At 39.9% G+C, this 25,428-nt stretch overlaps 1 protein-coding gene across 22 annotated transcripts in view; it reads right to left on the bottom strand.

Annotated features, from left to right (window-relative positions):
- Nucleotides 1-1,651: 1,651 nt before the first annotated feature.
- LOC101165348 (adhesion G protein-coupled receptor L3) overlaps nucleotides 1,652-25,428 on the bottom strand; it is a 315,230-nt gene continuing 291,453 nt past the window's right edge. For 7 of the 22 annotated variants that reach the window (XM_023948942.2, XM_078936158.1, XM_078936165.1 and 4 more), the window contains 6 exons: nucleotides 19,074-19,242; nucleotides 17,952-18,077; nucleotides 14,301-14,397; nucleotides 9,987-10,112; nucleotides 7,817-7,834; nucleotides 1,652-5,480 (listed from right to left, as the gene is read on the bottom strand). In XM_023948942.2, coding sequence (XP_023804710.1) covers nucleotides 4,534-5,480; nucleotides 7,817-7,834; nucleotides 9,987-10,112; nucleotides 14,301-14,397; nucleotides 17,952-18,077; nucleotides 19,074-19,242 — 1,483 coding nt within the window. In that variant the 3' untranslated portion in view covers nucleotides 1,652-4,533. Of the gene's footprint in view, nucleotides 5,481-7,782; nucleotides 7,835-9,986; nucleotides 10,113-14,300; nucleotides 14,398-17,951; nucleotides 18,078-19,073; nucleotides 19,243-25,428 lie in introns of all 22 variants that reach the window. The other 15 variants (XM_078936168.1, XM_078936167.1, XM_078936170.1 and 12 more) reach the window with 10 other exon arrangements.

Genomic DNA, 25,428 nt, shown 5'->3' with positions numbered 1-25,428 from the left:
TCTATACACCTACATTCACACATCTACATTTCTTTTTTTTAACTTGTTCTGTCCAACAGCTGAGCAAACAGATTAGAGCTGAAGGGTTTTTGTGTTGGACAGGTTTTACTATCACAAAAAGAGGTTATATAGCTTCGAGAAACTAAAGTGTAGATTTGTATAAACTCCTTTTTGTCGTATTTGTTTTTCTTTTTTTTATTTGTTACATTTAGTGTGTGTGGGGAGGGAGAGGGGAAGAATGTGAGGGGGGGGGGGGGTGTGGAAGAGAGTAAAAGGAAGAAAGGTGAAAAGGTGGGGGATACAAGTACTGATTTGAATAAGTTATTATTTTAAGCTGTAGCAATTATACCAGATCTGCTGGAAAGACGAATATTACATCAAAGGTGAAAATCTGACACTAAGATGAGCGAAAAATATCTGTCCATCAATACACTGTAGGTAAGGAAGAGGGATGAAGCAGACAGGGAGCAGTGTGGCAGTGTGTACGAGCACGTGGAGGTGGAGATACATGCATGCATCCACACATCTCCATCCACACATCTCCATTCACACATCTATACATCTACAAATGCACATTTACATTCAAACATCTACATTCACACATCTATTCACCTACATCCACACACCTACGTCCACACATCTCCATTCACAGATCTATACATCTACAAATTTACAAATCCACACTTACATTCACACATCTACATTTACACATCTACATCCACACATTTACATTCACACTTCTACACATCCACATATCTACATCCACAGGCTCCTGGGTTTTGCACAGCCGTTCATTTTCATTTCTCATTTGAAAACCTGTTTTCTAAAAGTCCTCCTGCAATTACACACAGTGAAAACCTTCATTAAGGTTCAGTGTAAGCATTAGCACTCAAGCAAATGTATATTTATAGCATAAAAAGGGGTCACAAACTGTGCTAAGTCTCAATTAACACCCTTTGGTGCAGACTTTTACAGACATCTGTTGAATGTAGTTCTGCTTTGACTATTTTATGTACAACATGAATCGTTTTGAGTCTGGGTTTTGCATTGCTGTAACAGTGGACAGCGTCGGCATGGTAACATAACACACCCATGAATGGATGGTTTATTTGATGGCATCAGTTGCTTGTTTTCTTGTTTGCTTTTGTCTTTTTCTTGGGGTTTGTGTGCAGGCTGGCTGTGACTCCGCCCCTTCACCTGTGGATCCAGTCCCAGCTGCCTGTAAGTTGGAGGTTAGCCATACAGTCTTTAAAGAACTGTGTGTTTTTGTTTCAGGAAACAACAAAAAAGAAGGAAAAAAAATGAAAAGGAGAATGTCTACACAGAAAACATCACAGTTGATATTTTTTCATGTTGATTTGTACCTCAGTAACACCAAAAAAATCGATATCAAAGCCAGGTTCGCTTGAACCCTACAGTGAATTGAAGTCTTACTTCTAGTTCGAGAACATGATTGTTGGCTTTATGATCTCTTGTGTTTTTTTGGTGTTTTTTTTTTCTCTCCAAAACTCTGGTTTTGTGATGTGTTTCGCACTTACCTTTCCTGACAACTCATACCAGGAGCTGTCCAGCTGCCTTCTGCGGCTCCTGAAGATATAACCAAAGTCCAGTTAAACACACTTTCTGTAAAGAATTCATCGGTTACACCGAAAAGGATTCTGAAATATTTATTACAGCTTATGAAATCACTGCTTCTATTGTAAAGCAGACCAGAGCATACAGAGCACATCCATGGTTGCTGGGCCGAAAAAAGAATGTCTTGGCTTTGTGGGAGGGGAAAAAATAAAAAATAAAGGACCAAGAAGGAATAATTGAATGACAAGAAAGGAAGGTGATTGCTCCAACAGTTTTGGAGTTTTTTTAGAAAAAGTGCTGCAAACGCCCAGACGACAAATCTCTGCCTTCGCTGTGTGTTACATCCCAGTCGGTTTATTTGTTGGCAAACAAGTTCCACTGGCACAACAAATATCAGTAATGAGGTCATTCAAATTTAAAAACGGATACAAAACAAAGGAATAAATAGGAAGCCAAAAAATAACAAAACACAGCCAACAATAAAAACCTATTTGTGCCACTTAAACTCCCTTCTCTCCTCGGTTTTTATTACCGTTTTATTCCTTAAATAAATAAAGAGGCGTTCTCTTTGCCCCTCAGTGAGTTGTTTTACTTCCTGTTGATACTATTTCTGGCCCTTCCAGTCCTGGAGCATATTATTTTTTTAATTCTTCTTTCTGACTGAGCGCTTGTGTAAAAACTTACTACATACTGAAAGTTTGCACACACTTACAACCCAGTGAAAATAAACTTTGGCTATACTGAACAACCCCTCCAAAAAATGATGACATCACGTCTAGCGAAAACGTCAAAAACGATTGGAACCAAAATCCCTTGATGAGGCTCAAAATTATTTTAAAACCCCCTAATGCACGTGATGAGAATAACTAAAGGAAGTTTTCAAATTGTTATGGGATGCCCACAGGACCTACAGCTTGGCGGCCATAAAAAAATTTTTTTTGTTGGAAAATGTGACATTTTTGCACAATATGGGCAAATAACCTTGATCGAACCATCCTTTCGCAATTTCACTCACACACGCTGACATCTTAGGTCTACATCCACGAATGAAGTGTGGTTGACCTTTGACCTCGAGAAGAGGCTGCAATCTTGGAAAAAAAAAATCCCTTTCAGGCCTACCTACAAATTTAAACCCCTGGTAAGGATTTTAATTGTTACCGTCTCCTAACTCATTCATTCATTTTCTATTCCGTTTAGTCCCTTTCAGGGTCACGGGGCTGCTGAAGCCTATCCCGGCCACTAGTGGGCGAAGGCAGGGGACCCCCTGGACAGGTCGCCAGTCTGTCGCAGGGTTTCTTCTAACTCCTAGAGCCTAATTGGAAAGCTACTTTGGAAAAAATGTTGGCATTAGAAGTTGTAGACTTTGAACGGCGTTTGCCTGGCTAGCTTGCAAAAGTGCCGTTTTCCTGTTCTTTGCATATTTCTTTTTACCAAAATATTGTAAAGTTTGATACATGAATGAAAACAAGCTGAATGAAAACCAGAGGATATATGACAATATAAGGAAATTTGGTGTGATTAACAACCAAAAAAACCTCTGTTGCCATCACCCTCAGATGACCAAAAAACTAAAATGGTTGCTATGGAGATAAAACCAACAGAAAAAGGACACCATTTAAAAAAAAAAAAAGTTTTTTCTTTCTTTTTATGAATTTGTTAGGAGCAGCTCTGACCAGGATGGTAGGGGCATAGGAGGAGAGGGAGGGGCGTTTAGCAGCCGCTCAGCCAGTGAGGGCGGGTCAGGAGGGGGCAGAGAGGACGGGTAGGGCCATACAACACCGCCCAAGGCTTTATTTGTATTATTTCTTAGAAAAAGGGCCTGGTGCTTAAGGTTAGAATTGAAGCAAGAGTGTTTAATGAATGCCAACAATAACCGCAACATTCTGTGTCCTTGATGGGCTGATATCTACATGAGAAGCAAATCAATTCAACAAAAGAAGAAAACATGTCTAAGAGAAACACAACTGGAAATCAAACAAAAAAAATACAACTTTCTAATCCTGCTTGTACAGTAATTGTGTTCTTTTGTTTACTCCTTTTTTCTTTTGCTCTCATTTACTTGGAAATGTGAAAAACTGAAAAGCGGGCAAGTACCAGGAGCCCAGAGAGGCCAGCACAACAGAACAAAACTGTCCCTAATCACTACATTTACAGAGACAAAAGGGTTTGCGTGGAACATAATAAAAAGAAAGAAAACGCTTACTATTATGTGCAATGCTAGTCATCTGTACAGTTACATAGAAATGTCATAATCCTCTCAGTAGTTTTTTTTCTCCCTCTTTAAACAACTGTTTTTACAGTAAAATGAATGAAAAAAAAAGAAAAACATCTATGCTTGAAAGCATACGGCCATAATTTATTTGTTTATGGTATTTGTCCAAAATGCGACGGTGTGTTTTGTTTTGTTTTTTTCATTGTAGGGACACTTCAGCAAACAAAATATGCTGCAACTGACCAAAGAGGAAGAAAAACTCTCAAAAAGTCCATATAGATACAGAAGTATAATAAAATAGTCTGGTTTTTTTCTCCTTTTTTGTTTTTTTAATTTCTCATTTACTCTGAAGTCTATAGCTCAGTACTTGGGACATTCCAGTTCGTCTTGACTGTAGCGTTACGTCGACAAGGCCTAACAATCCTGTGTGAGTATTTGTCTCTTTTCACAAAAACACGGCAAACCACAAAAGGTTTTCAAAGGGCGGGGGAGGGGACAACACGTCGACATCCTGCAGTGTCCTGGCCACGCGTCGTTACATATTAGCCCCCTGCTTTGTGGCGGTTACGATCCGGTTTCTGGTCCGTACCGGCGCAGAGTCCGGCTGTCTGCTTTGCCTCAGCCTTCAGGACGCGATAACAAAGACTCTACCACTGCCGACGACAGACGATGTGAGGGAACACCAGGAGGAACGGGACTGACGGGAAACGGATGCGTCACCGGGAACGGTCAGGATCTTGTGGGGCCTATAGGCTCGTGACTAGCTGCGACGGTTCCGGGTGGGCTCCGTCGGGGGATTGATCTTCTCTGTTCGGCGAAACGATGAAGCCGTCGCTGCTCCCTCGTCCCAGCTGGTAGTAGGAGTACAGCTGATGGAGGTGGTTGCGCGAGCCCAGGTTGGGCATGCTCTTGTAGTAGACGTCGTCTGAGCTGGCCTCCAGACTCTTGCTGTCCCCGCCCTCTTTGGAGCCCTCGGCCGGTTCTGCGGACGCCACGGCGAGGCCGGGCAGCATGGGCATGCTGGTGTAGAGGGAGTCTCTCTGGTGGTTGTGGCTGGGCGAGTTGCCCTCTTCCTCCGTGTGCTCGTTGTTCAATAAAGGAAAGAAACTATCGCTGTTCTCCTGGGGGATTCTCCTCCGCGATGCCGAGGAGGTAGTGGATGAGAAGGGATGGTGGGGCAGAGGGAGGGTGGGCGCTGCTGGCTGGTGGAGGTGACGGTGGAGGTTGTCCACCGCCTGGAGGGCTGGGGCAGGCTTTTGTGGCAGCAGTGGGGAGTTGGACTCCTCGCGTATCAACTCCAGCCCGAGGCCTTCGTCGTGGTGCAGGCCGAAGGTGGAGTGATCGTCCAGGCTCAGCGCAACGTTCATGCCCAGCCCCACTCCCAGGCCCAGCCCGTAGCCGCTCTCCTTGCCTCCGTTACTTACATTGTTGACCAGCTTGTTCATGAGGTTCCGGTTCTGCTCGTTTGAGCGCTCGTGGGAGTTGTTGAGGTAGGAGGGGATATAATTGGAGGTGAGCTCTTTAAGGATCTTCTTTTCAAGGGTGGTCTCCTTGTGGTTGTAGCCCCGATCGATGATCTGGACGCAGTCACTCATGTACTCAGCACTGGCGATGCTGTAGCTGTTGCCATGGTTACCATTCAGTGGTAGAGTATCCATGACACTTGTATCCCGGGCATTGTTCAGGATTCCCTCTGGAACAACAAACATCTGGTGAGATGTACTTGCAACTTATAAAATACAATCATTTTAACAATGCTTTTATTTAGAAATGTTCTGGTTGTGTAAAGACATTTCCTAGTGAGGTCAGGACTGCACAATAATAGGAAAATATGTAATATCACAGATGAATAGCGTGATTTGGGTAATTATTTGTGTTTAACATTTTAAGCCATTGGGTTCATGATTTTTATTTTCCTCCAATGGTTGTTTACTCCAGGATAAACAAAAGGTATTTTTTATTAAATAGGTTTCATTTAATTTAATTTTAACCAACTAGAGCAAAACTACTACATTTCACCAATTTTTAATAAACAAAAGATAATTATTTTGACACTATTGCATGAAAATTAAAGCCAATAATGCCCATTTAAAACAAATAGGCAGTGTGCAGACATCACCATAAAATGTCAATCAGGAGTTCTTATGACAGAATATATTTGTAACATATTGCGCAATTCTAACATGTTGTAAACAGTGAGTCCACTTTTTTATTTTGCTCAAATAAAAGCAAAGAACTTGTTGTTGTAGTCACATACTATATTACTGACTTTTGTGTGACACAAAACAACACAAACCTTAACAAAAACACAACACACGCAGGCAACCAACAGACAATAAAGACAGAAAGCCATGCAACTTCCTCGCATGTAGGAACCCAGACCTGGAGATCAGTCATCTTTAGAAGACGTTGTTTTTTTTATAAATGCGAAGAATAAAAAAAGCTGCTTCTCAAAAAAAAAAAAAAAAAGGAATTTGGTTAGAAATGCCAGCTAATAAAAAAAAGAGAGGAAGAAGTCTTTTTCCTCTGCAGCTCTCATATTCTACCACCTTAACCATGCTATCAACATCAAAGCCAATATTTGAGGAATAATGTGAACTACCTCCAAGGCCATCCGGCTTGTTAAGTGTCAAACTCTCAGTCTGACCTCTTGAAAATTTGACAAGAAACATTTCTCAGACCTTCGAGAGTCTGGCAGTTTGATCAAAAAGAAATTAATCTTTTTTTTTTAAAGTAGTAAAAACTGACTTAATGCATGAACAAAGGCACCATTAAAATGGGTACAGATCAATTCATGTAAGGAAGATGAAATAGAAATAAATTAATTAAATCCAGTGGTCCCAATTTACAGCAGGAGTTACATTCTTAAAAAAAACATATGATAGACGAAATTCATAAAGTTGTCATCTTAACTTTTTACGACTCTAGATGTTTCAAGGCTGTAAAAACACTTTTTTCAGACAGACATGAATATTTTCACACTTTTCTGTCTTGAATGTAAACCCTCAGAGCTTTAGCTCCAGGGATTTACGCAATTGAAATAATTGATAATTGAAATAATTCCAACGGATTCTAAAACGGAGGAAGAGCAGCTTTACATACGTGAAACCATTGTGGAAAGTCACAAATTTGCATATGCATCTCGCGGAAATCACGTATGATTGCAAATGATATACATTATAATTTCTTATAAATTACGTAGACTATATATAAACTGTGCAATTCTCAACCGTCAATCATTTTTGAACAGCTCAAATCCGAATTCACATAAAGAGCTGTTGGCTGAAACCCTTGACGGATGTCTGCGCACACCGACAAATGACGAACGCAAGAAACACTTATGAATTGCACAAACTACGTAGTCTACATCAGAAATGTGGAAAAAATCCAAAATGTACGTAGTGTGACACAGCCTTCAAAGAGTATGTTTTTATTTGTCACTGCTGACAATAAAGGGTAAATACTCTCAAAGTTCTGACCTTTTTGGAAAAATAACTTGCTGACTAAACTGAAAACAAAAATGTGCTGGCGATTGCATAGTCTGTACAGTAGACACGGCACGGAGATTGACTGACATGGTCTACATCCAATCAGGACGCAGAACACAATGCGCCGTAAAAAAATAAATAAAATGAGACAAAACAAAATACAGGCAAAACTGCACCCCAAAAAAAAATTAGCTACGCTTTGAAGGGTGAACCGCCATGAAGCGAGGGACCACCATTTATTAAAAAAAGAAAACCTCAATGTAAGTCATTACTTTCAGTGGAAAGAGAGCTTTCAATGTCAAATGCTCTTAGTACTTCACTTCACATCCTCTACAAGCTGCTGAAATTGTGATTTGGAAATACTTCGTGATCTGTTTGTATTAGTACACATGGGTGGAGGGGGAGGATATCACATAGAAACTATATCTCTTCCACAGGGAATGACATTGTTTTCATTACCCCTCTGTCAGGACTGAGTGCAAAGAAAGTAAAGCCAAAGTCAATTACATTTGATAAGCAATGTTTAGTTTGACTCCCATACTTGTCTCTCTGTAGGGCTCTTTTAAGGACAGCATGAGGGGAAGGAAAGAAGAAAACACAATGAGCACAGCAATTACAGGTAGCAAGAAGAAAGGGGGAAAAAAAAGAAAAGTGCAAATACAGTACTCTGATAAAGCATCAATTGTCACCATGTTGGAAGAACCTTGACATATTGCTTAAAAATTGTTGTTTACAAAATGTAGATGTGGCACTTTGCGAAATCCTCGCAGCTAAATGTGGCCAAGGCCCCAGAGGCTCAAACACCAATAAATCTTTTGAGGCATTTACATTTTCATTCCTCAAGATATCTCCTGTTTTTTTCATCTGTGGTGATGTAAATGAATTATATCCCTCCATCAAGTGCTCCCGATTCAAAGACTTGTATTGCACAGAAGCATTAAAATTACCCACTGATCAAAGCTCTTGGCGGTTTTAGCTCGGTTTAACATTTTTTTTCCAGTTTTACACACTCACAAAGTTCCAGCATGTCTAATACTGACTGCTGAGAGCTGGAATAAAGTAATAACAGCTCTGTGGATGGTGAAGGAGAAGAAAAAAAATTGCGTTCCAAAAGTCAGACGGAGCCAGAATGAAGGGGATAGCCTGCTGGTTGATCCGAGATTGTTTATTGCACTGAGATCCAATATTTGCTTTATTGTGAAAGCTAATACAAGTCAGAACATAAGAGAGGGGAAAAAACAAAGATAAGATTTATTGTCATTTAATATCAGTCTGTATTTTACGAGTTGGGTTTGGGTACACTTGGAAATATGTTAACATGTAGCATGTTGGACAGTGTTTTTTGTGTTACTAACAGAGTTGGAAGTTAGCCTTTGCACATTAATCATTTTATGTGTTGCTAAAAATGTTAGGAGTGACATGTATTCTGAATAAGCTAACACTTCTTACATGGCTATCGTGTAGCGTGTTGGACAGTTTTTATTTTACTAATAGGGTTGGGAGTTAGCGTAGTCATAGTAATATTTGTTTTAGCAGTATTTGTATGTTATTGTGCAAGCTGCGAACAGGGTTCTAAGTTTTTGCTATTTTGAATAAGCTAACCCTTAAGCTAACATTGCTAACATGTAGCAGTGTCAAACTGTTTATTTTTTTTTTTTTTACAGGTTGCTAACAAGGCTGGGAGTTAGCGTAGTGACAGTAATATTTGCACTAACTTTATCGATTTTTTCTTTTCTTTTACTTGTTGCAAACAAAGTTGGAATTTTCAGGTATTGTAAATACGCTAACATGGCTAACACTTTTACCATAGCTAACGTATAGCATGTCACAAACAATTTCTGGAGTTAGTGTGAACTTAATAAAGACGGACGGACTTATGTCTCTTTTGTCTCCCTTAATGCGCCTCATAATCCAGTGCGCCCTATAGTGCGGAAAATACGGTAAATGTTCTAAAAATATGAATGGACATTTCTCTGAGTACAATTCTTAATATTATCCACGCTAGTAGATGTTACTAGTATTATTTTGTGCTGTTTGACAAACCAAAAACATCTATTTGCAAGTGAAAATTCTTGACTGTCAGTTTGAACAAAAAAAAAAAAATCAGATTTCATTTGGGAGAATGAAACGCTGGAGCTAAAATAAATGAGACAGGAAACACGGCAAACAAGCTTCACTGACAACATAAGGGCACATTTAAAATAAATGAATGGGGATGTATCTGGCTTCCTGTGGGACAGTCGTGCTCAGTTTCAAAGGATTTCCTCATTGTTACAGTTCATGTTGGCCAAACAGCCAGGAGAAAGAGGGTCTTATGTAACCCAAAGACATTATCGTACCCAGAAGCCAAGATACACCGACTGAAAAAAAAGCAGAAAAAAAAACCTGCAGCAAAAAAACCTGCAAGATTTTTTTTTTTACTGAAGCTTTAACCCCCAGGGGGCTAACACAATACATTCAGAGCAGTATTTTCTCTTTTTTCCCCCACTTCTTTTTAAATAAAACCCACTTAAAATCTCTGATATGGATGCATATATTTCAGTTCGGTGCAGGATTATTGCTACCAACAGAACATTCCTGATTTTATTTTTTATTTTATTTTTTCCCAATAAGACTAGTGTGTCACCATAACAATATTTCTGCTGAAGCAAAGAAAAAAGAAAAACACTGCTTTAGAAATAATGTAAAGGGTTGAAGAAAAGCTAGCACACCTTGCGTGTTGTACATGCCCAGAGGGTTGTTATAGACTGCCGATTCCCCAAGCAATGTATTATAGGGATTGTTAGTGCCATGAGGACGTAGAAGTGCATTAGATATAAGGTGATTAGCCATAGCCCCTGCAGCAGCCAGAGAGACACAAAGTAGAAACAGAAAGAAGAAGCAGACAATTTTGAGATCAATACACAAGTGAAGAGAGTAAAAGCATACATCTAAGCAGTTGCAGCCATTAACATCCGAATGATCATATGATTGTTATCGTAAGGGAAGGGATATGGAAACGCAAAATACTAAACATATTGTGTTGTAGTAAATGTAGATGATACAAAAACATCATTAGCCTCCATTTTCCACTTAGCTACACCCTTTTTTAAATAGGATAAGTAAATTACAGACTAAGAATCATTACAGTTTATGGTTAGCTAAACACATCTTGTAGTATAAATAAATTGAAGCTAAAAATCATTCATTTTGTTGGCTAAACACATTTTTGGTAGTAAATGTAGATGATAATACAAAGAATCCTTTGCCTACAGTCTAGTTAGCTAAACCCCCTTTGTAATATAGGATAGATAAATTGCAGTATAAATACATTTACAGTTTACAATTGACTAAACTCATGTTTTTGTAATACAAATAAATTAGTGCTAAGATCATTAGTTTTCTGTTAGCTTATGCTGTTTGTTTATTTTTTGCATTTGAGTAAGTCAGTGCTAAGATTCTATGCAATTTAAAGTTAGCTAGACAAGTTTCAGTATATGCAGATGATGTTACCAATTATTGCTAATATTTATAGTGAGCTAAACATATTTTACTAAAAAAGCAACATTTATAAAAATAAAAATGAATTTTTTTAAGCTGTCATATATGTATTTCAATTAAATTTACAATGAAAATGCTGTTGAAAATAGGACTTCCAAGCTGCTATACATATTTTATTACTATAGCATTGGAAAACTTAAGCAGACGAAAGAGGGAGTCTAGCTAGCTGTCAACTGCTCTGCAGTTATTATAATATTAGACATTTTCCTTACAAACGGAGGTGATGTTATTCCTCTTTTTATATCTACATAAAGTTAAGCCTTTTCTCATTCTCTTTGTACTTCGGCTAAAAGAGTCTTTGACTAAAGTGCTCTCTTTCGTCAATCTAGCCGTTACTTTTCTCTGACCTCAAAGAACACGGGTTCATTTTCTATTTATGCCACGTTGCTCAGCTTTGAATTTTCACAACCAGAATCTTTTCCTGCTTGCATACTAACCAAACCAACACCGGGCTTCTCTGTGCGGCACCAGCAGCTTCAAATCAAACAAAACATCTTTTTTTCCCCAACTTTGACAATACATGTTTGGTTGGCTTTTAGGCTGTTTAAAAGACGTCCTTCTCCACGTCAGCGTTAAGGTAAAATCAAGACTTTTTGTGGGCAATGTCTGAATGTTTGCCATAGCAAGTAAACAACTATTATCTAGGCAGTAATTAAATCCTGCAGTGGCGTGCACTGTTCTTTAGTTACAATCCTGTCACAACCAATTGGAAAAGACCCTATTTTAACCCCCGCCACTTCATACACCCTTTTTAAAAGCGAGACACATATTTTTGGACAGTTTTCTAATTGTTGACTGTCTGTCAACAGATGCTCCGTAATGACGTTCTCAAAAACTATAGAAGAGCTCATTGACTTGCATCTTTTCCCCTTTTATTCATGTTTTCTGATTGAGCTTAATATTAATTAGGCCTGGTGTAATTCATTGCTGGAACCAGAATGTTGTTTTGAATTGAAAAGCAGTAATTTGCCGTGGAAGGCGCCGCTTGCCCTAATTACAGTGTATATCCATAAACACCAACCCCCTTTTTGAATTCTCCCATTGACAGACTCCCCCCACCCTCACCCTACTTATTGTCTCTGCACTGAAATTAGACAATTTCCAAAAATCAAACTGATTGCATAGCAATATTCCTGAATGCTCGCAGAAATTGAACATGCAATGCTATAAAGATGATTGCACGTCTGCGCTCTCCAGAAGTGTCAGCTGCATGCCCATTCTCTTGCCTGCCAGGAAGGGGGTGGAGGGGGGAGCTCGAAGTTGTAAACAACAAAGCAAAGCAAGCAAGCTTGTCAATAAAAGTATAAAAAACAAAAAATCTTTACAAAAAAAAAAAATACCCAAGGAAGCAGCCAGGAATAGTCTTTATCCTAATTACGCTGGCATAATGCAATTTTCTGCACTCTTTTGACATCTTCTGAGTTGGCCTCCTGGCGGATCCTGCTCGGTAAGTAGCCGGGAGTTGTGAAGGTACATTAATAATTTCTATTTCTACCTTTTAGTCTTTACGGAAGATCCATGTCGGGCTTTCTTCAACCCTCCGCCCCCCCCTCGATGTCTGCCTCTGCACAGCTGATAAAAGCTGCTTCTGTTGGTGGTGCTAAGCTGAGTGCCTAATTCTTGAGATCATGACACTTCCTAACTGTGTCCAACACTAATCCATCATTGTAACTATGCATTAGCGTCTCCGCAAGCAGGCGCCCAGAGTGAATTTAAAGCGTGAGCAGCGTGGAGCGGGAGCTCTCTATCAAGAGATGTGATGACTGAGGAGAGCGCTGGAGAGGCATGCCAGCGTCTAGTGGGTTTATGCACCACTGAAGGACTGTAAAGTTCATTCCTGGTCTGGAGGTGTTTAATGAATTGCAATGAAGTACTATTTCGTAAAATAAACTGTTTAGGTCTTTGTCAGATGCATGGGAGTTGAACAGTAAGGGTGCTCCGGGTTTTTTGGGTTGTCGGGGCTCGGTGTGGGGTCATAGAGAATAGCGGCCCCATGTTAACGGGAGCGGAGGTGTGTCTTGTAGTTTCCTTAAGGCTCATCATGAAAATGGAACGTACCATTGTCGTGTTTGAGGGAAGTGGATCGTGACGTATTTGAAAGGATAATGTAAGTTGTATGTACATATGATGTACGAGTGACGCTGTCGCATGGTGTCCTTACGCCACCCTCTAGTCATTAGTAAGGCGCATGTACTGGTTCCTGACGGACAGCAACGCAAATGTTGTGCAAGTGGGGTGTGGAGGTAATATGCAAGTGTTTGTAGGAGACCGGTTAGATGTCCAAAAAACGACTCTGTTATAGTCTATTTTCCTAAAATTGTGTTCAAAAATGTGCTTAATCCCGCATTCTTGAACCTGAATTTAGCCCATGGTGTTCACACTGGCCTGTCGCTACTTAATGCTAGCGCATGTAGATACAGTTGGAAGAGGCTTGTTCCGAAATGACGAAGTGGGGCAAATCTTGCGAACTTTGTTTCAAGACGTTTTCTTTCACAGCTCTATTCCGATACACCAAAGTTCCGTACGAACACAAACTGCAATTATTAATTTCTCCTCCGTTGGCACTTCGAGTAATGAAAAGGCATCCCATCCAAACGCCACTGCCAAATCCAAGTCCCTGATTGGTCAAAAGTCAACCTGTGTAACTTTCAAAACGCGTTCATTGGCCATGGTGCGTTCGATGGTACATTTTGTACGTAGACACAAATGAACGTAAAAACGTGGGTAGCGCTGCGTGAACGCCCATGTTTTGAACGCAGAAGACCCAAAATTCGCATTTCACACCGTTTACATAGATTTTCCATTAGAAGCGGTGGCTTAAACAACACTCGTGGTCTCCTTGTAGGACACGCCTACGTCTCATCTACTATCAGTCCGTGTTGTCTACGTTTTCATGTCCGTGAAAATAAGATGTATTAACATTTTCACTTTACGTGTTCACCAAGCGGACCACAACTTTGAAATTTTGTGCAGGCCTCCTGCATTTCCTGTGCAAGTTGGTCAATTTTTTGGTCGGCAGAAAGCCCGTATCCACCCGTAAGGCAGTTGTGTCTAAGCTGTACTGCAGTGATGTTTTGCAACTTTTGCATTCAGGTGTGAGAATATTCATAAAGGGAGACTTTTTTTCTGTGTTAAAAGATGATTGATTGATGGCTAAAAAGATAATTAATGATGATGATTGAAGGCTAAAAAGATAATTAACACATTTTTTAAACTTTTAATTGAAGGGATGAACAAGTCAAAACATCTTTTGTCAAGGTAACAAACCTTTTTTTCCCCCCTCTTTAGCTTTTAAATACTAATAAATCAAATTTCTAAACCTAATTTAGTAAATTAAAAATAATTATTGGATGATGAACATCTTTGTTTCCTTTTATTTGAAGAATCGTGGGGAAATATTTTGGCTGACATGTAAACAGACTTGAAATGCAGCTTTTATTCTGAAAAGATGAAGAAACTAACAGCACTGACAGGTTGTGGCCTACCTCTGTTGAGCGATGCGGAGCTGTTGATGTCTCCGGTCATGAAAGAGGACTCCGACTGTTTTCTGACGGTGTCGTTCCACATCCGCCGGATGCGACTCTGCGGGGAAAGGCGGCGAACCAAAACACATCCGAGTGATTCAGTCGGCCAGCTCTCAGTAATGCAAACACAAATTTAAAAAAAGATTGCACACGGAGGGGGAAGAAAAAATCAAAGGAGAAGTGCAACAGGTAAGCCGTTGATAAAGTTATCAGTCCAGCTCTTGATAATCAGTGTCTTGGGCTCCATCTGAGGGGAATCCTTCTGCTTAATTATGACAGAGCCCCATGCACTGCTGCACAAGCTGAGGGCCTGAATATCCGTCAATGGATTTAAAAGGTAGAATCCAGTGCCAGAGTGTTTGGCAGACAGTATTAGTTAGATGAAATAAAAAGGATAAGAAATCTTCTTCTTCCCATTTGGCCAATCGGTTTTTGTCGCCCTAACCAACGCAAGTTTGTAGATTGTAGGTTGTGCACCTTTGCTGCATAATTTTCTACCATTTGCTCTTTTTTCTTAATGCAAGTCTGTAGGTAAAAGAAAATACCTTGAATATTATTGTTACAGATTAAATTTGTTTCATAAATTATGTTGATAATGCAGTAAATCCAACAATGATGGACAGCAGAAACCCTTAAAAAAACACATTTTCCCTGTTGTCATCCAAACATGAATTTATTTGATACATTTGACCCCAAAAGTGAAATTTGTATATTATGTTGTTAAATTAGACCCAAAATTAGACATCTGAAATGGTAATTTCTTCAATACCAAAGGATTTGTAGTTTTAATATGAAAACCTCAGAAAAACAGAATGGTAGATGTTGTTATCACATGGTAGACCGTTCTCGGCTATCACAGGAGTCAAACTGTATTGAGATAATTATTCCAAACGCTTGTCAAGGTTTCCTGGGCTGTTATATCAGTTGAAATACTAAAGATTTTACTAAAGATACTAAAGGCCGTGTTTCACAGCCAATAAATACATATTGCGCGTTTTCCACATATGACATTTTGGTCTTTTGTAATACATGCGTTTTATACCTAATTCATAAGTGTTTCTAGAGTTCGTCATCCGTCGTCATACACAGATGTTTTGGCCGACGGGTCTGTAAGTAAATTCGGTTTTGAGGTGTTCAGAATTCTCAGTTGGTTGAGAATTTCACAGTTTTTTTGTAGTTTATATGAAATTATTAAGTGACTTTTACGCAATTGTGCGGGACTTTTGTTTTTTTTTTTTTTTTTTTTTCTTCTTCTTTTTTTTCTCTTTTTCTTTCTCTTTCTATTAATTTCAATCATGTCTGAAAATCTTTGGTGTTGGACCGGACGGAAAAGGAAAGAGGGGAAGAAGAGAGAGGGACGATAGAGAGAGGGGGGGTAGGGGGTGATAATAGGAGGGGAAGGGGGGTAAGACCATGAAGCAGCATAAAGCAACAAGTTTACTGGTTGTTAATCATTATGGTAAGGTTCAAATGTAGTACAATAAGGGCGGAGCCTGCGGGACTTTTGTGAGTTGCTTGTGCAAATTTGTTGCTTTCCACGACCGTTCCACGTGTGTCCATGTATCTTTGACCAACTTGTCACAAAAGCGGGACAAAATAAAACAAATGACATCCAAAGTCTTTGAAAAACGCGATGAAGTCAAAAAAGTTTAAACACAAAATTAAAAACTGCGTATCCTGCGCACATATCATTATGCTGTTGACATACAAATCACTAACAGAGCAACAATTATGCACGCTTCATGTTCTACGTTGAAATACGTGTTCTTTGCGTGGTTTATTCGTAGGTTTTAACGTGGTTTATTTTTGAAACATCTGTGAAAGTTTCTTGTAAAGACTACAACTTTTCTTACGTTTTTCTTGTATATTCACGTAAGACCAATATTCATCCGTGCAATATGCGCAAATTCATTTTATGCGCAAGGAAAACAGCGTACTTTTTTGGGGTGGCAGTGCAAACTTCAACTGCCACGACTATTTGTGCAACCAAACATCTGCGATATAAAACACAAAACATGGTGTTCAGTTGGGCTGTAATGTGGCAGTTTGTCTGGTAATTAGTACAAAAGTCGGAGGAATCCATTAGGAATTTTACTTTACAAGAACACCTATCACTTCTTAGCAGAACTCTAATATTAGATGGACAAATCGGAGCTTTGGAGTCCAATTCTCCAGGAAGCAGGAGAACGATTTTCGTCTGTAGCTTCTTGCTCAGCCTCGACCTGCTCCTTTCAAAAATAAACCACAGTTTGACTTTTTGAACCCACTCTGCATTTGAATGGGCAAAAACATCTGAAGGAGGACTTGGCTCCTTCCGTGGGTGAAGATCATTTTTTCCCCCACCTGCCTTTATCTTTTAATAATAAATGCAATTGACCTAATTCCACCGGATTCTGAAGCGGAGAAAAAGCGGTTCTGCGCTGATAAGTAATACTTTACAGTGGAGAAGTGCAATCAACGTAACTCCAATGGTCTCTTTATGCTGTTGCATATCAACACAAAACTGCTTTCACATGTGTCAGAACCCGTTGAGAACTATGTTGATTGCGTGAACACTGTATAACTGCAAAGTATTGCATATCAGCGCAAAACTTGGTGTTCTCGGTCAGAACCCGTTGGAATGATGTTATTTGGATCGACACTCTACAACCACAAGGTGTTGAAAATTGGCGTAAAACTGCTTTTCTGTGCGTAAAAATCTGTTGGATTTGCGTTTATTGTGTGAACACATTCCTACCATGTGGTGTTCAAATCGGTGCGGTGCGTCGTAATGCCTTGGAATTGCATCAGTTGCTTAGACACTTTGCAACTGTAAAGTACTGCACATTGGTGCAAAGATACTTTTCTATTCGTAAAGGCACATTTGAATTGTATTGATTGAGTATCTCCTTACTACTGTAAAGTGTTGTGTAATCGCCCAATACTTCTTTTTTGCTTGTCGGGATCCATTGGAACTGCGTTCGCTAAAGTGTTAAATATCTGTGCAGAGCCTCAGAATCCATTAAAACAACTAGATTGCGCAAACACTATAGAATCATAAAATGTTGCGTATCAGTTCAAAGATACTTTTCTCCACGTCAGAATCTGTTGGAATTATGTAAACACCTTCCAACCGTTCCAAAGCTAGTTGTCTTCGCGTCAGAATTATGTCGATGGCGTAAACACTTTACTAAAGTGTTAAATACTGGAGCAGTGTGTCCCAATAAACTGGAATTGAATTGATTAATGAAGAGCAATTAAGGGCCGTAAAGTATTGTGTATAAGTGCAAAGCTAATTTTCTGCACCTCACACACAATTGCTAACGTAAAGTGTTGCATTTCAGTGCAGAGCGTAAGAATTTGTTGTAATTACGTTGTTTGCATAAAAAGCCAAAGGATTACGGCAGTTATTTGCTGTCGTTTTGTGGGAACATATTTGGTAATAAAGGGTTAAAGTCCAAACCCTTTTTTTCAAGCTGAGGAGAACTAAACCGTACTAGCTTTGAGCTTCTGGACTTATCGAAGCTGAAGGACATAAATGAACGAACCTAAATCAAGGGATGATTTCGGTACCCCAAACTTTTAAAGGATGAACAAAGGATTGAAGGATGAGAGACAAACAGAGATTTGAACCTGCGACCCTGCAGAATATCGGCCCGGAGCGCGGGAAGCGGTTCCTTTGACAGAGCCAATGGAGCTGTCCACACTTTTGCCCGTGCAGCAGTGGGTGCGTAGGCACTTGCCGTACTCCTTACGCACCTGGAGGACAAAGACACACAATAGTACGACAAAAGAAGGACAAAGTGTATGACATACCACATAGGCATTTAGTTTTAATTAGCAACTTGTTTATGGGAATCCCACATATTCTCATCAATTACAACAATTTTTTAAATGCAAATTTAAATCAGTTCAGAAAAATGTTGACCAAAGTCGCATTAAGAGGTGCTAATCCTGAGTTCAAAGGTCAACTTTTTCTTTTTAAAGAACATCAACACTAAACAATGACTTTAAAGTCCCTTTGGCACTGCTCCTCCCTCAGCTAAACAGGAGGCAGGCTGAGCCGCTGTGAGCCCATCAATGCCTTTTGAAGACACGTCGGGCTGCAGGCAGACTTTTCTTCGCCCTGCTCGCAGGCTCCTGACAGTCAACTCAATTCCTCCCATGTGGGGCCGGGTTCCTCCCATGTTTTGCTCAGCTTTTGCATAAAGCCGGGAAGATTGTTTTGCTCAACTGATGCCTGAACAAGTTGGTTGGCACTCAGACTATGGTAACAGGCTCTCCACTTGCCTCTATGTCATGTTACATACCAGTGAGTGTGCAAATAGGCTTTGTGCACACATGTGCATGTAAACAGCTTGTTGGGCATGTTATCCAGACCCTTTGAGGGCAACAAAACTAATAGCTGAGACCTTAAAATGTTTTGACCCAATGTTGCAAGACTATTGTCGCAAGTTGTTTTTTTTCCAAATAGTTAGGTATTACAATTTGAAAATTAAAATGGTTTAACCCTTATATTGTGAATTGACCCTACTTTAGGTGGGAAACAGGGTCAATTTTGACCCGAACACAATATAAGGGTTGAGATGGAATTTGTGGCATAAAAAGGAGTTGTACTCCGAAAATTACTTTCTTTTGACCACATTGGTGGTTTAGGAAAAAGGGGTTTTGGGAGTTGGCTCCAGCACCTAAAACATCACAGACACTCCTGAAACTCCACAGGCGTAGCTTACAATCCAAAGGGTAGATACATACCTTCTTCTGCAGAACACAGTGGAAGATGAAGATGAACATCCCCTGCAGGGAGTTGAAGATGGTGAAGAGGTAGGCCATGACCACCGTGCTCTCGTTGACGTACATCAGGCCAAAGGCCCAGGTCAGACCAAGAAGGCACAGCAGGGCAATGGCACCAATTACCCACGATCTAGAATGGAAAACGCAAAAACTTTTTACAAACAATTCAATTTGTTTAAGGAAAAGGGATTACTTGAGAGGTTGATTGTATCTTGTAGTAGATTGAAACACAACCAACAGCAGCAAAGTTGCCCATGTCTTGTAGTTGCAAAACCAACTAAATAATCATTCTTCTGCCACCTTGCTTAAGAACTGTGAGGTATAAAGTCTTGCACCCGTACGGGTGGTTGACCCGTTTGGATACTGAAGGCTTTTCAGTTGTCCGGCTCCCTAAAGGGTTGGAGAGAGGAGCGGCCAAATCTTCAGGGGAACGCAGGTGTGTACGAAACACACCTGTGTCATGACACCTCATAACCTCAAGAGACGTCATGAAAATGGAACGTACAATTGCTGTGTGTTAAGCGTATTGTTAAGTATTCACAAGGATAATGTAAGTTGTACGCACTCATGATGGACGAGTAATACATTTGTTGTACATTGCCTTAATCGCTAGTAAGGTGCACGTTCTGGACCCTTACAGAGTTAACTTGTGCAACTTCCCGTAGGACGCTCTTATGATGTACACACAAAGTAGTGCGCAGGAATTGAGGGGCTAACAAATGTAAAAATCTGTGCAACACACCATCATCTCAACAACTTCACTCTTACTTCCTCTTGTGTGTTTTTTTTAGTGTTCGCTGCGACCTGTTGCCTGCACCATACCCGTAAAAAAAAAAGGGTATGAACATTATTGCTCTTCAGGAGAGGCCAACTACCTTGATAGTTTGTGGGCGGACCACCACAGGTTTGCCTATTAATTGCCTGCATCCACCCATAAGGGCAGTTATCACTAAGGTCTGACTTCCACTGGTTTGTCTGCGATTGGTCTCCGTTGTGTTGACACACAAAAAAAAATTGAAACGCTCATTTATCAATCAGAATGTTTACATCACCTCCGTCGAGTCTGTGTCTGACATCTGTCCCGCCGCACTGCAACGCAAACTTTATACAGGAGTTCTATTTCAAGTCCATTAACGCGTCAATGTCGCAGCAAGACGCAGAGAACCAGAAGCAGGTCCAGGTTTCAAAATAAAAACTTCTGTGTTACTCTCAAAATACAACTGCAGATAACACTTGTGTCAATTTCACCACGAACGACAGCAGTTTCATTTTGATAGTACAATAACATACCATAATTTATGACCCGAAACATGCATTTTACAAGGATACAGTGAGACTGCTTGGGTTTTGGATGAGCGAACAGAGCAGGACGAACTACTCGACACGGGGGTGGCAAGACAAAGCACTCCTCTGAGAGTTGGGGGACGGACCGGAGACGCGACGGTGACCCTACGCTTTATCGACAAAAATCTGTAGCCATTTGCTGCGAAAAGAAGGATTGAAGTATTTTGACATCTCAACCTTAGAGCTGGTGTTGTGTGCCGTGTGTCTGTTAATTTTTGGTCAGTTGGGGCAAAGTGGAGCGAAAGTTTTACTCCACTCCAAAGGCATTTGCAGAGTTGCTCACAAAAGTGTTAAAAAAAACAAAAGTCACTTTTACAATCATCAAATCAAATCAAATCAACCTTTATTTATATAGCACTTTTTCGACAACAGATGTCACTCAAAGTGCTGTGCATAAAATACAATAAAATTTAAAAACAAGATGACAAGACAAACCGTGCGACAACCCCCCCCCCCGCAAAAACACACACACACACACACCCACACACACACATATCAATAAATAAATAAATAAATAAATAAATAAATAAATAAATAAATAAATAAATAAATAAAAAAGTGATAGAATGATAGAATGTAGAGACCTGGCTTTGTCCTGAGGTGGGAAAACGATAGTTTGGGGACATGTCCACACCAGCGACCCCCCAACCCAAGTTCACGGAGTACACCACCACAGAACCCCCTAGATCCGATCAAAAGAGTCAGACCCAGGAGATCCCACTGCAGCGACCCCGCTCACTGAGAAGGGTCAGTCACTGATGTGGAGGATCCCTCAGAGGGAAACACTGGAGTGTAATAAAATGTAAAAGGAATAAAATTAAAATATATATAAAACATGGACAAAAAAACAAATAATTACATAAACCTTAATAGGCATATGAAATAGTAAGAGCGTCTTAAAAATTAATAGGATAAATAAATAAATGTATTTACATACACATATAAAACTAGTTAAAAGAAAAATAAATTAAAATATTTAAAAATAATAATAATAATAAATTAAAAAAAAAAATAATAATAATAATAATAATAATTAAAAAAAAAAATAAAATAAAATAAAATAAAAAAAATCCTAAAATTCAACTAAAAGCTAAATTAAAAAGGTAGGTCTTAAGCCTTCCTTTAAAAACATGAACTGTCTCTGCAGCCCTGAGGCTGTCTGGGAGGCTGTTCCACAGGCGAGGTCCGTAAAAACTGAATGAGGCCTCGCCGTACGTTTTTGTTCTAACTTTTGGGATAACCAAAAGGCCTGTATCAGAGGACCTCAGGGTCCGCGAGGGCTCATACTTTAAAATCATGTCAGATAAATATGAAGGCCCGAGACCATAAAAACATTTGTAAACCAATAAAAGAACTTTAAAATCAATCCTGAATTGCACAGGGAGCCAATGCAGCGATCTTAAAATCGGTGCAATGTGTTCCCGCCCCCTGGTCCTCGTCAGAACGCGTGCTGCTGAATTTTGCAGCAGTTGAAGATTTGCTATTCTTGTTCTGGGAAGACCAGAGAGCAGGGCATTACAATAATCCAATCTGCTGGTAATAAAAGCATGCATTAGCACCTCTGTACTGGCAAGAGAGAGAAATGGGCGGACTCTGGATATATTTTTTAGATGATAAAATCCTGTTTTTGTGATGTTTTTAATTTGTGGGATAAAATTCAACTCAGAGTCAAAAATGACACCCAGGTTTCTCACACACTGAGAAGTTTTGTAATTCTTTAGTTTAGATAAAACTATCTCTCTCTTGTCTTCAGAACCGATCACTAAAACCTCTGTTTTGTCCTGGTTTAGCTGTAGAAAGTTCTCCGCCATCCATGACTCAATGTCTAAAATGCATTTTAAGAGTGTGTGGACCGACTCTTCATCATCAGGAGACACGGCGATGTAGAGTTGAGTGTCATCAGCATAGCTGTGGAAACAAACGCCATGCCTCCTGATGACGTCCCCCAGTGGCAACATGTATAGATTAAAAAGTAGTGGGCCTAAAATTGAACCTTGGGGGACCCCACAGTTGATGTCGAAGACCCTTGAGGAGCAAGTATCCATACTTACGTAAAAACTTCGATCTGTGAGATAGGAATAAAACCACTTCCTACCTGCAAATGTCCTACCTGCAAATCTAAAAACACTAAATCACCTGCAGTCACAGACAAAAGAACCTCCTTTATGTTTCTAAGGACTTCCAGGTCTCTTATCTACACACCAGTGCTAATATTTCTATTCAGTACAGATGCAGGTGCCGGTTTAAAATAATCTGGCCTGTCACATCGGTGGGCTGCGCATAACTATGACTCAAGTATGGCTTATTAATGCAGCCTTCAGTATGACTGAATGCTGGACTACTAATCATGACAATGGAGCTGGGAGGAAACCAGATGGATCTGGGGGCTGATTTGCTCACACGAGGGAGGAAATGAAAGATGGCATTATGGGGGGGAAAAAAGCCCCTTTTAAGTTTGTCTTACTTGATCTCGGGTTCGTAATCCTGATAGCTGAGGTAAAAAAAAAAAAAGAATCAAAGAAAGAATAGAAACAGAAATAAATGACATACAGAGACGATCCAAAAAGTGCTTTGTACCAGTTTGGACACAAACACCACAGGTGGTAAAGACGGTAGGGGGTTCATGTATGGAACGGAGACACTCACAGCTTTAATAGGTACAAACACCAAGATCAGGCGCTGATGCGTATAGATTTTTTTGTGTTTTTTTTTTTTGTGTGTGTGTGATTTACAGGTGCTAACCATAATTGTCTCGGTTTACGGACTAACCTCTCTGCCCTCGTAAGCGCTGGCGGACCTTTGCATTTACGCTCTTATAAATGGGCCAGGTGCAGCAAAAAAATAAATGATTTATGAATTCACCGAGGCGAACATTAAACATAATTTTCCCAGGGCTGTCTTAATGACCTGGTGGGAGAGGCACTTCATCAAGGCAGACGGGAGACAGAAACACAGGAGGTAGACCTTAAAAAAAGAAAAGAAAAAAGAGCATCATTTTGTCCTCTAACCACTGGCAAATTCTCATCTGAAGGGTGGTGGACGATAAAGACGACAGAGGTCAGGAGCAGCGCATTTGAGCGGAGACGATCTGAAGAGTCTCATTTCCGCTCCCGGAAAATTCTCTGCTGGGAAACGTAAGGGTTGATTAGCATAACGGAAAAGAAGCCTTGAGGCAACAGCTTCTGAAATAAGGACAAGAAGGTCTCATACTCCATCAGTCATTTGGTCTAAGAACACTTTTTTTGTAATAAGTGACTAGCAATGTTTTAGCCCTTTAACACCTTTACATCGCAGCTTTAGCTCCAGTGTTGACGTGTTTTCAGGTACCGTGGCTATTTACGAAATTTACGTAATTCCAACGGATTCTGACGTGCAGAAAAGCTGCTTTGCACTATTTCCAGTGGTGAAGTGTTTTCGCAATCGACGTCAACCAACTGACCATGACGTGGAGAAAATTGGCTTTGTGCAAGTAATGTGTTGCATATCGGTGCAAAGCCGCCTTTCTCCGCGTCAGAATCCGCTGATTCACGTTGATCGCGTAAACAGTCATAGAGTTACAATTTCAAATAGTTTTAATTTTTCCGGGTTTGGCGACATCTCTGGTGTTAAGGCGTCAATACCAGAAAGGTGCCCGGCGACACAAAGTAACACGAACTCTTCAAGCAACCTTAACGCCACACGTCACTTACGTATTTATTACATGGAGATAAGCACCTTTGCAGCGATAATTTAAAGTTGCTTGAAGCTGATTTGCGTTGAACACATATCAGCACAAATCTGCTTTTCTCCGCTTCAGAATCCATTGGAATTGGGTTAATTGTGTCAACAATTGAAGAATCCAGTGCCTAGAAATTTCCCAGAAGTCTATGCGAAAACCAGTGTGCATCCATATTCACTAGATTAGCAAATGTCAGCCACCATGCATTGCGTTACATTGATTTATTGATGATTTTCTTTAATAAGTTGTCCAAGTATTCATCATCAAAATACAGTGGATTCTTAATTTGTCTTGATAAAGTTCATAAAATGGGTGACGTCATATTTACTGTTAGAAAATAAGTAGTTAGCATGTGTCCGGTTTGCGTTAAAAGTGCTGGATCGTCCTGCATTACTATGGTCTTTCTGGGGGTTAGGGGGTAACTGAGAGAAATTGGTCATAGCCTATATTATTCCATGAGTTATTGTCAAATGTTAAAACCCTTTTTGTTCCCACCCTAGAGCACAATTGTAAATTATTAGGAGTTTTAAGCTGAGAACTCTTTCGAGCGGTGGCATCAGATTACCTTTTTCTATGAGGTGACTCAATAAGTTGAGACTCTATTCACTTCAGGGCTTCAGATCATTAATGGATGAACCCCACAACTTAAACCTGCATCACTTCACAGAGAGGAATAGGAAAAAGGAGTGCCATCATCTGGATCCTAATAATTGAACCCAATCAATGCTTTAGGGATTGGCAGCATTTGGATTTTATCCGTTATTTTTGAAATTAGTACTTTAAAAGGAAAAAAATTAAAAATTAAAAAACATTTAAGTTTGATGAAGTAGAATCACAGGGGAAGGAAGACTGCTTCCCAGTTTTCAGGCCTATTGAGATAAACTGGTATTTCACCGTTTCGTCGCCATGACAATGGTCTATTTTTGGAGCATTGAACACGACACTCTTATATATCAGTCGCTAAATTAAAGTCTTTTGCTGTAAGGTACAGCCAAACTTTCGCCCACTTCGCCTTTGACATTTTAACTGAAGCTCCGCCGTCCCTTATGAGCCCGCCCACAATTGCTAGAAAGATAAATATAATTGGTTGGAATTGCAGAAAAAATCTCAATAGAGTACAAGAGATTGATATGTCTGTGGGGAAACATCAAAAATCTGTGTTTTTACATGGTGCCAAGAGTACCATACACGTAGGTACTGGTAGTACTGTATGTATAGGAACTGGTATGCCAGTTTCCACTGTGCGATACGGTC

The sequence above is a fragment of the Oryzias latipes genome, chromosome 18 (assembly GCF_053564925.1).
Source record: "Oryzias latipes strain Hd-rR chromosome 18, Olatipes_Hd-rR_3.1".
NCBI classification, from domain to species: Eukaryota; Metazoa; Chordata; class Actinopteri; order Beloniformes; family Adrianichthyidae; genus Oryzias; species Oryzias latipes.
This window is presented reverse-complemented; position numbering and strand designations above follow the sequence as displayed.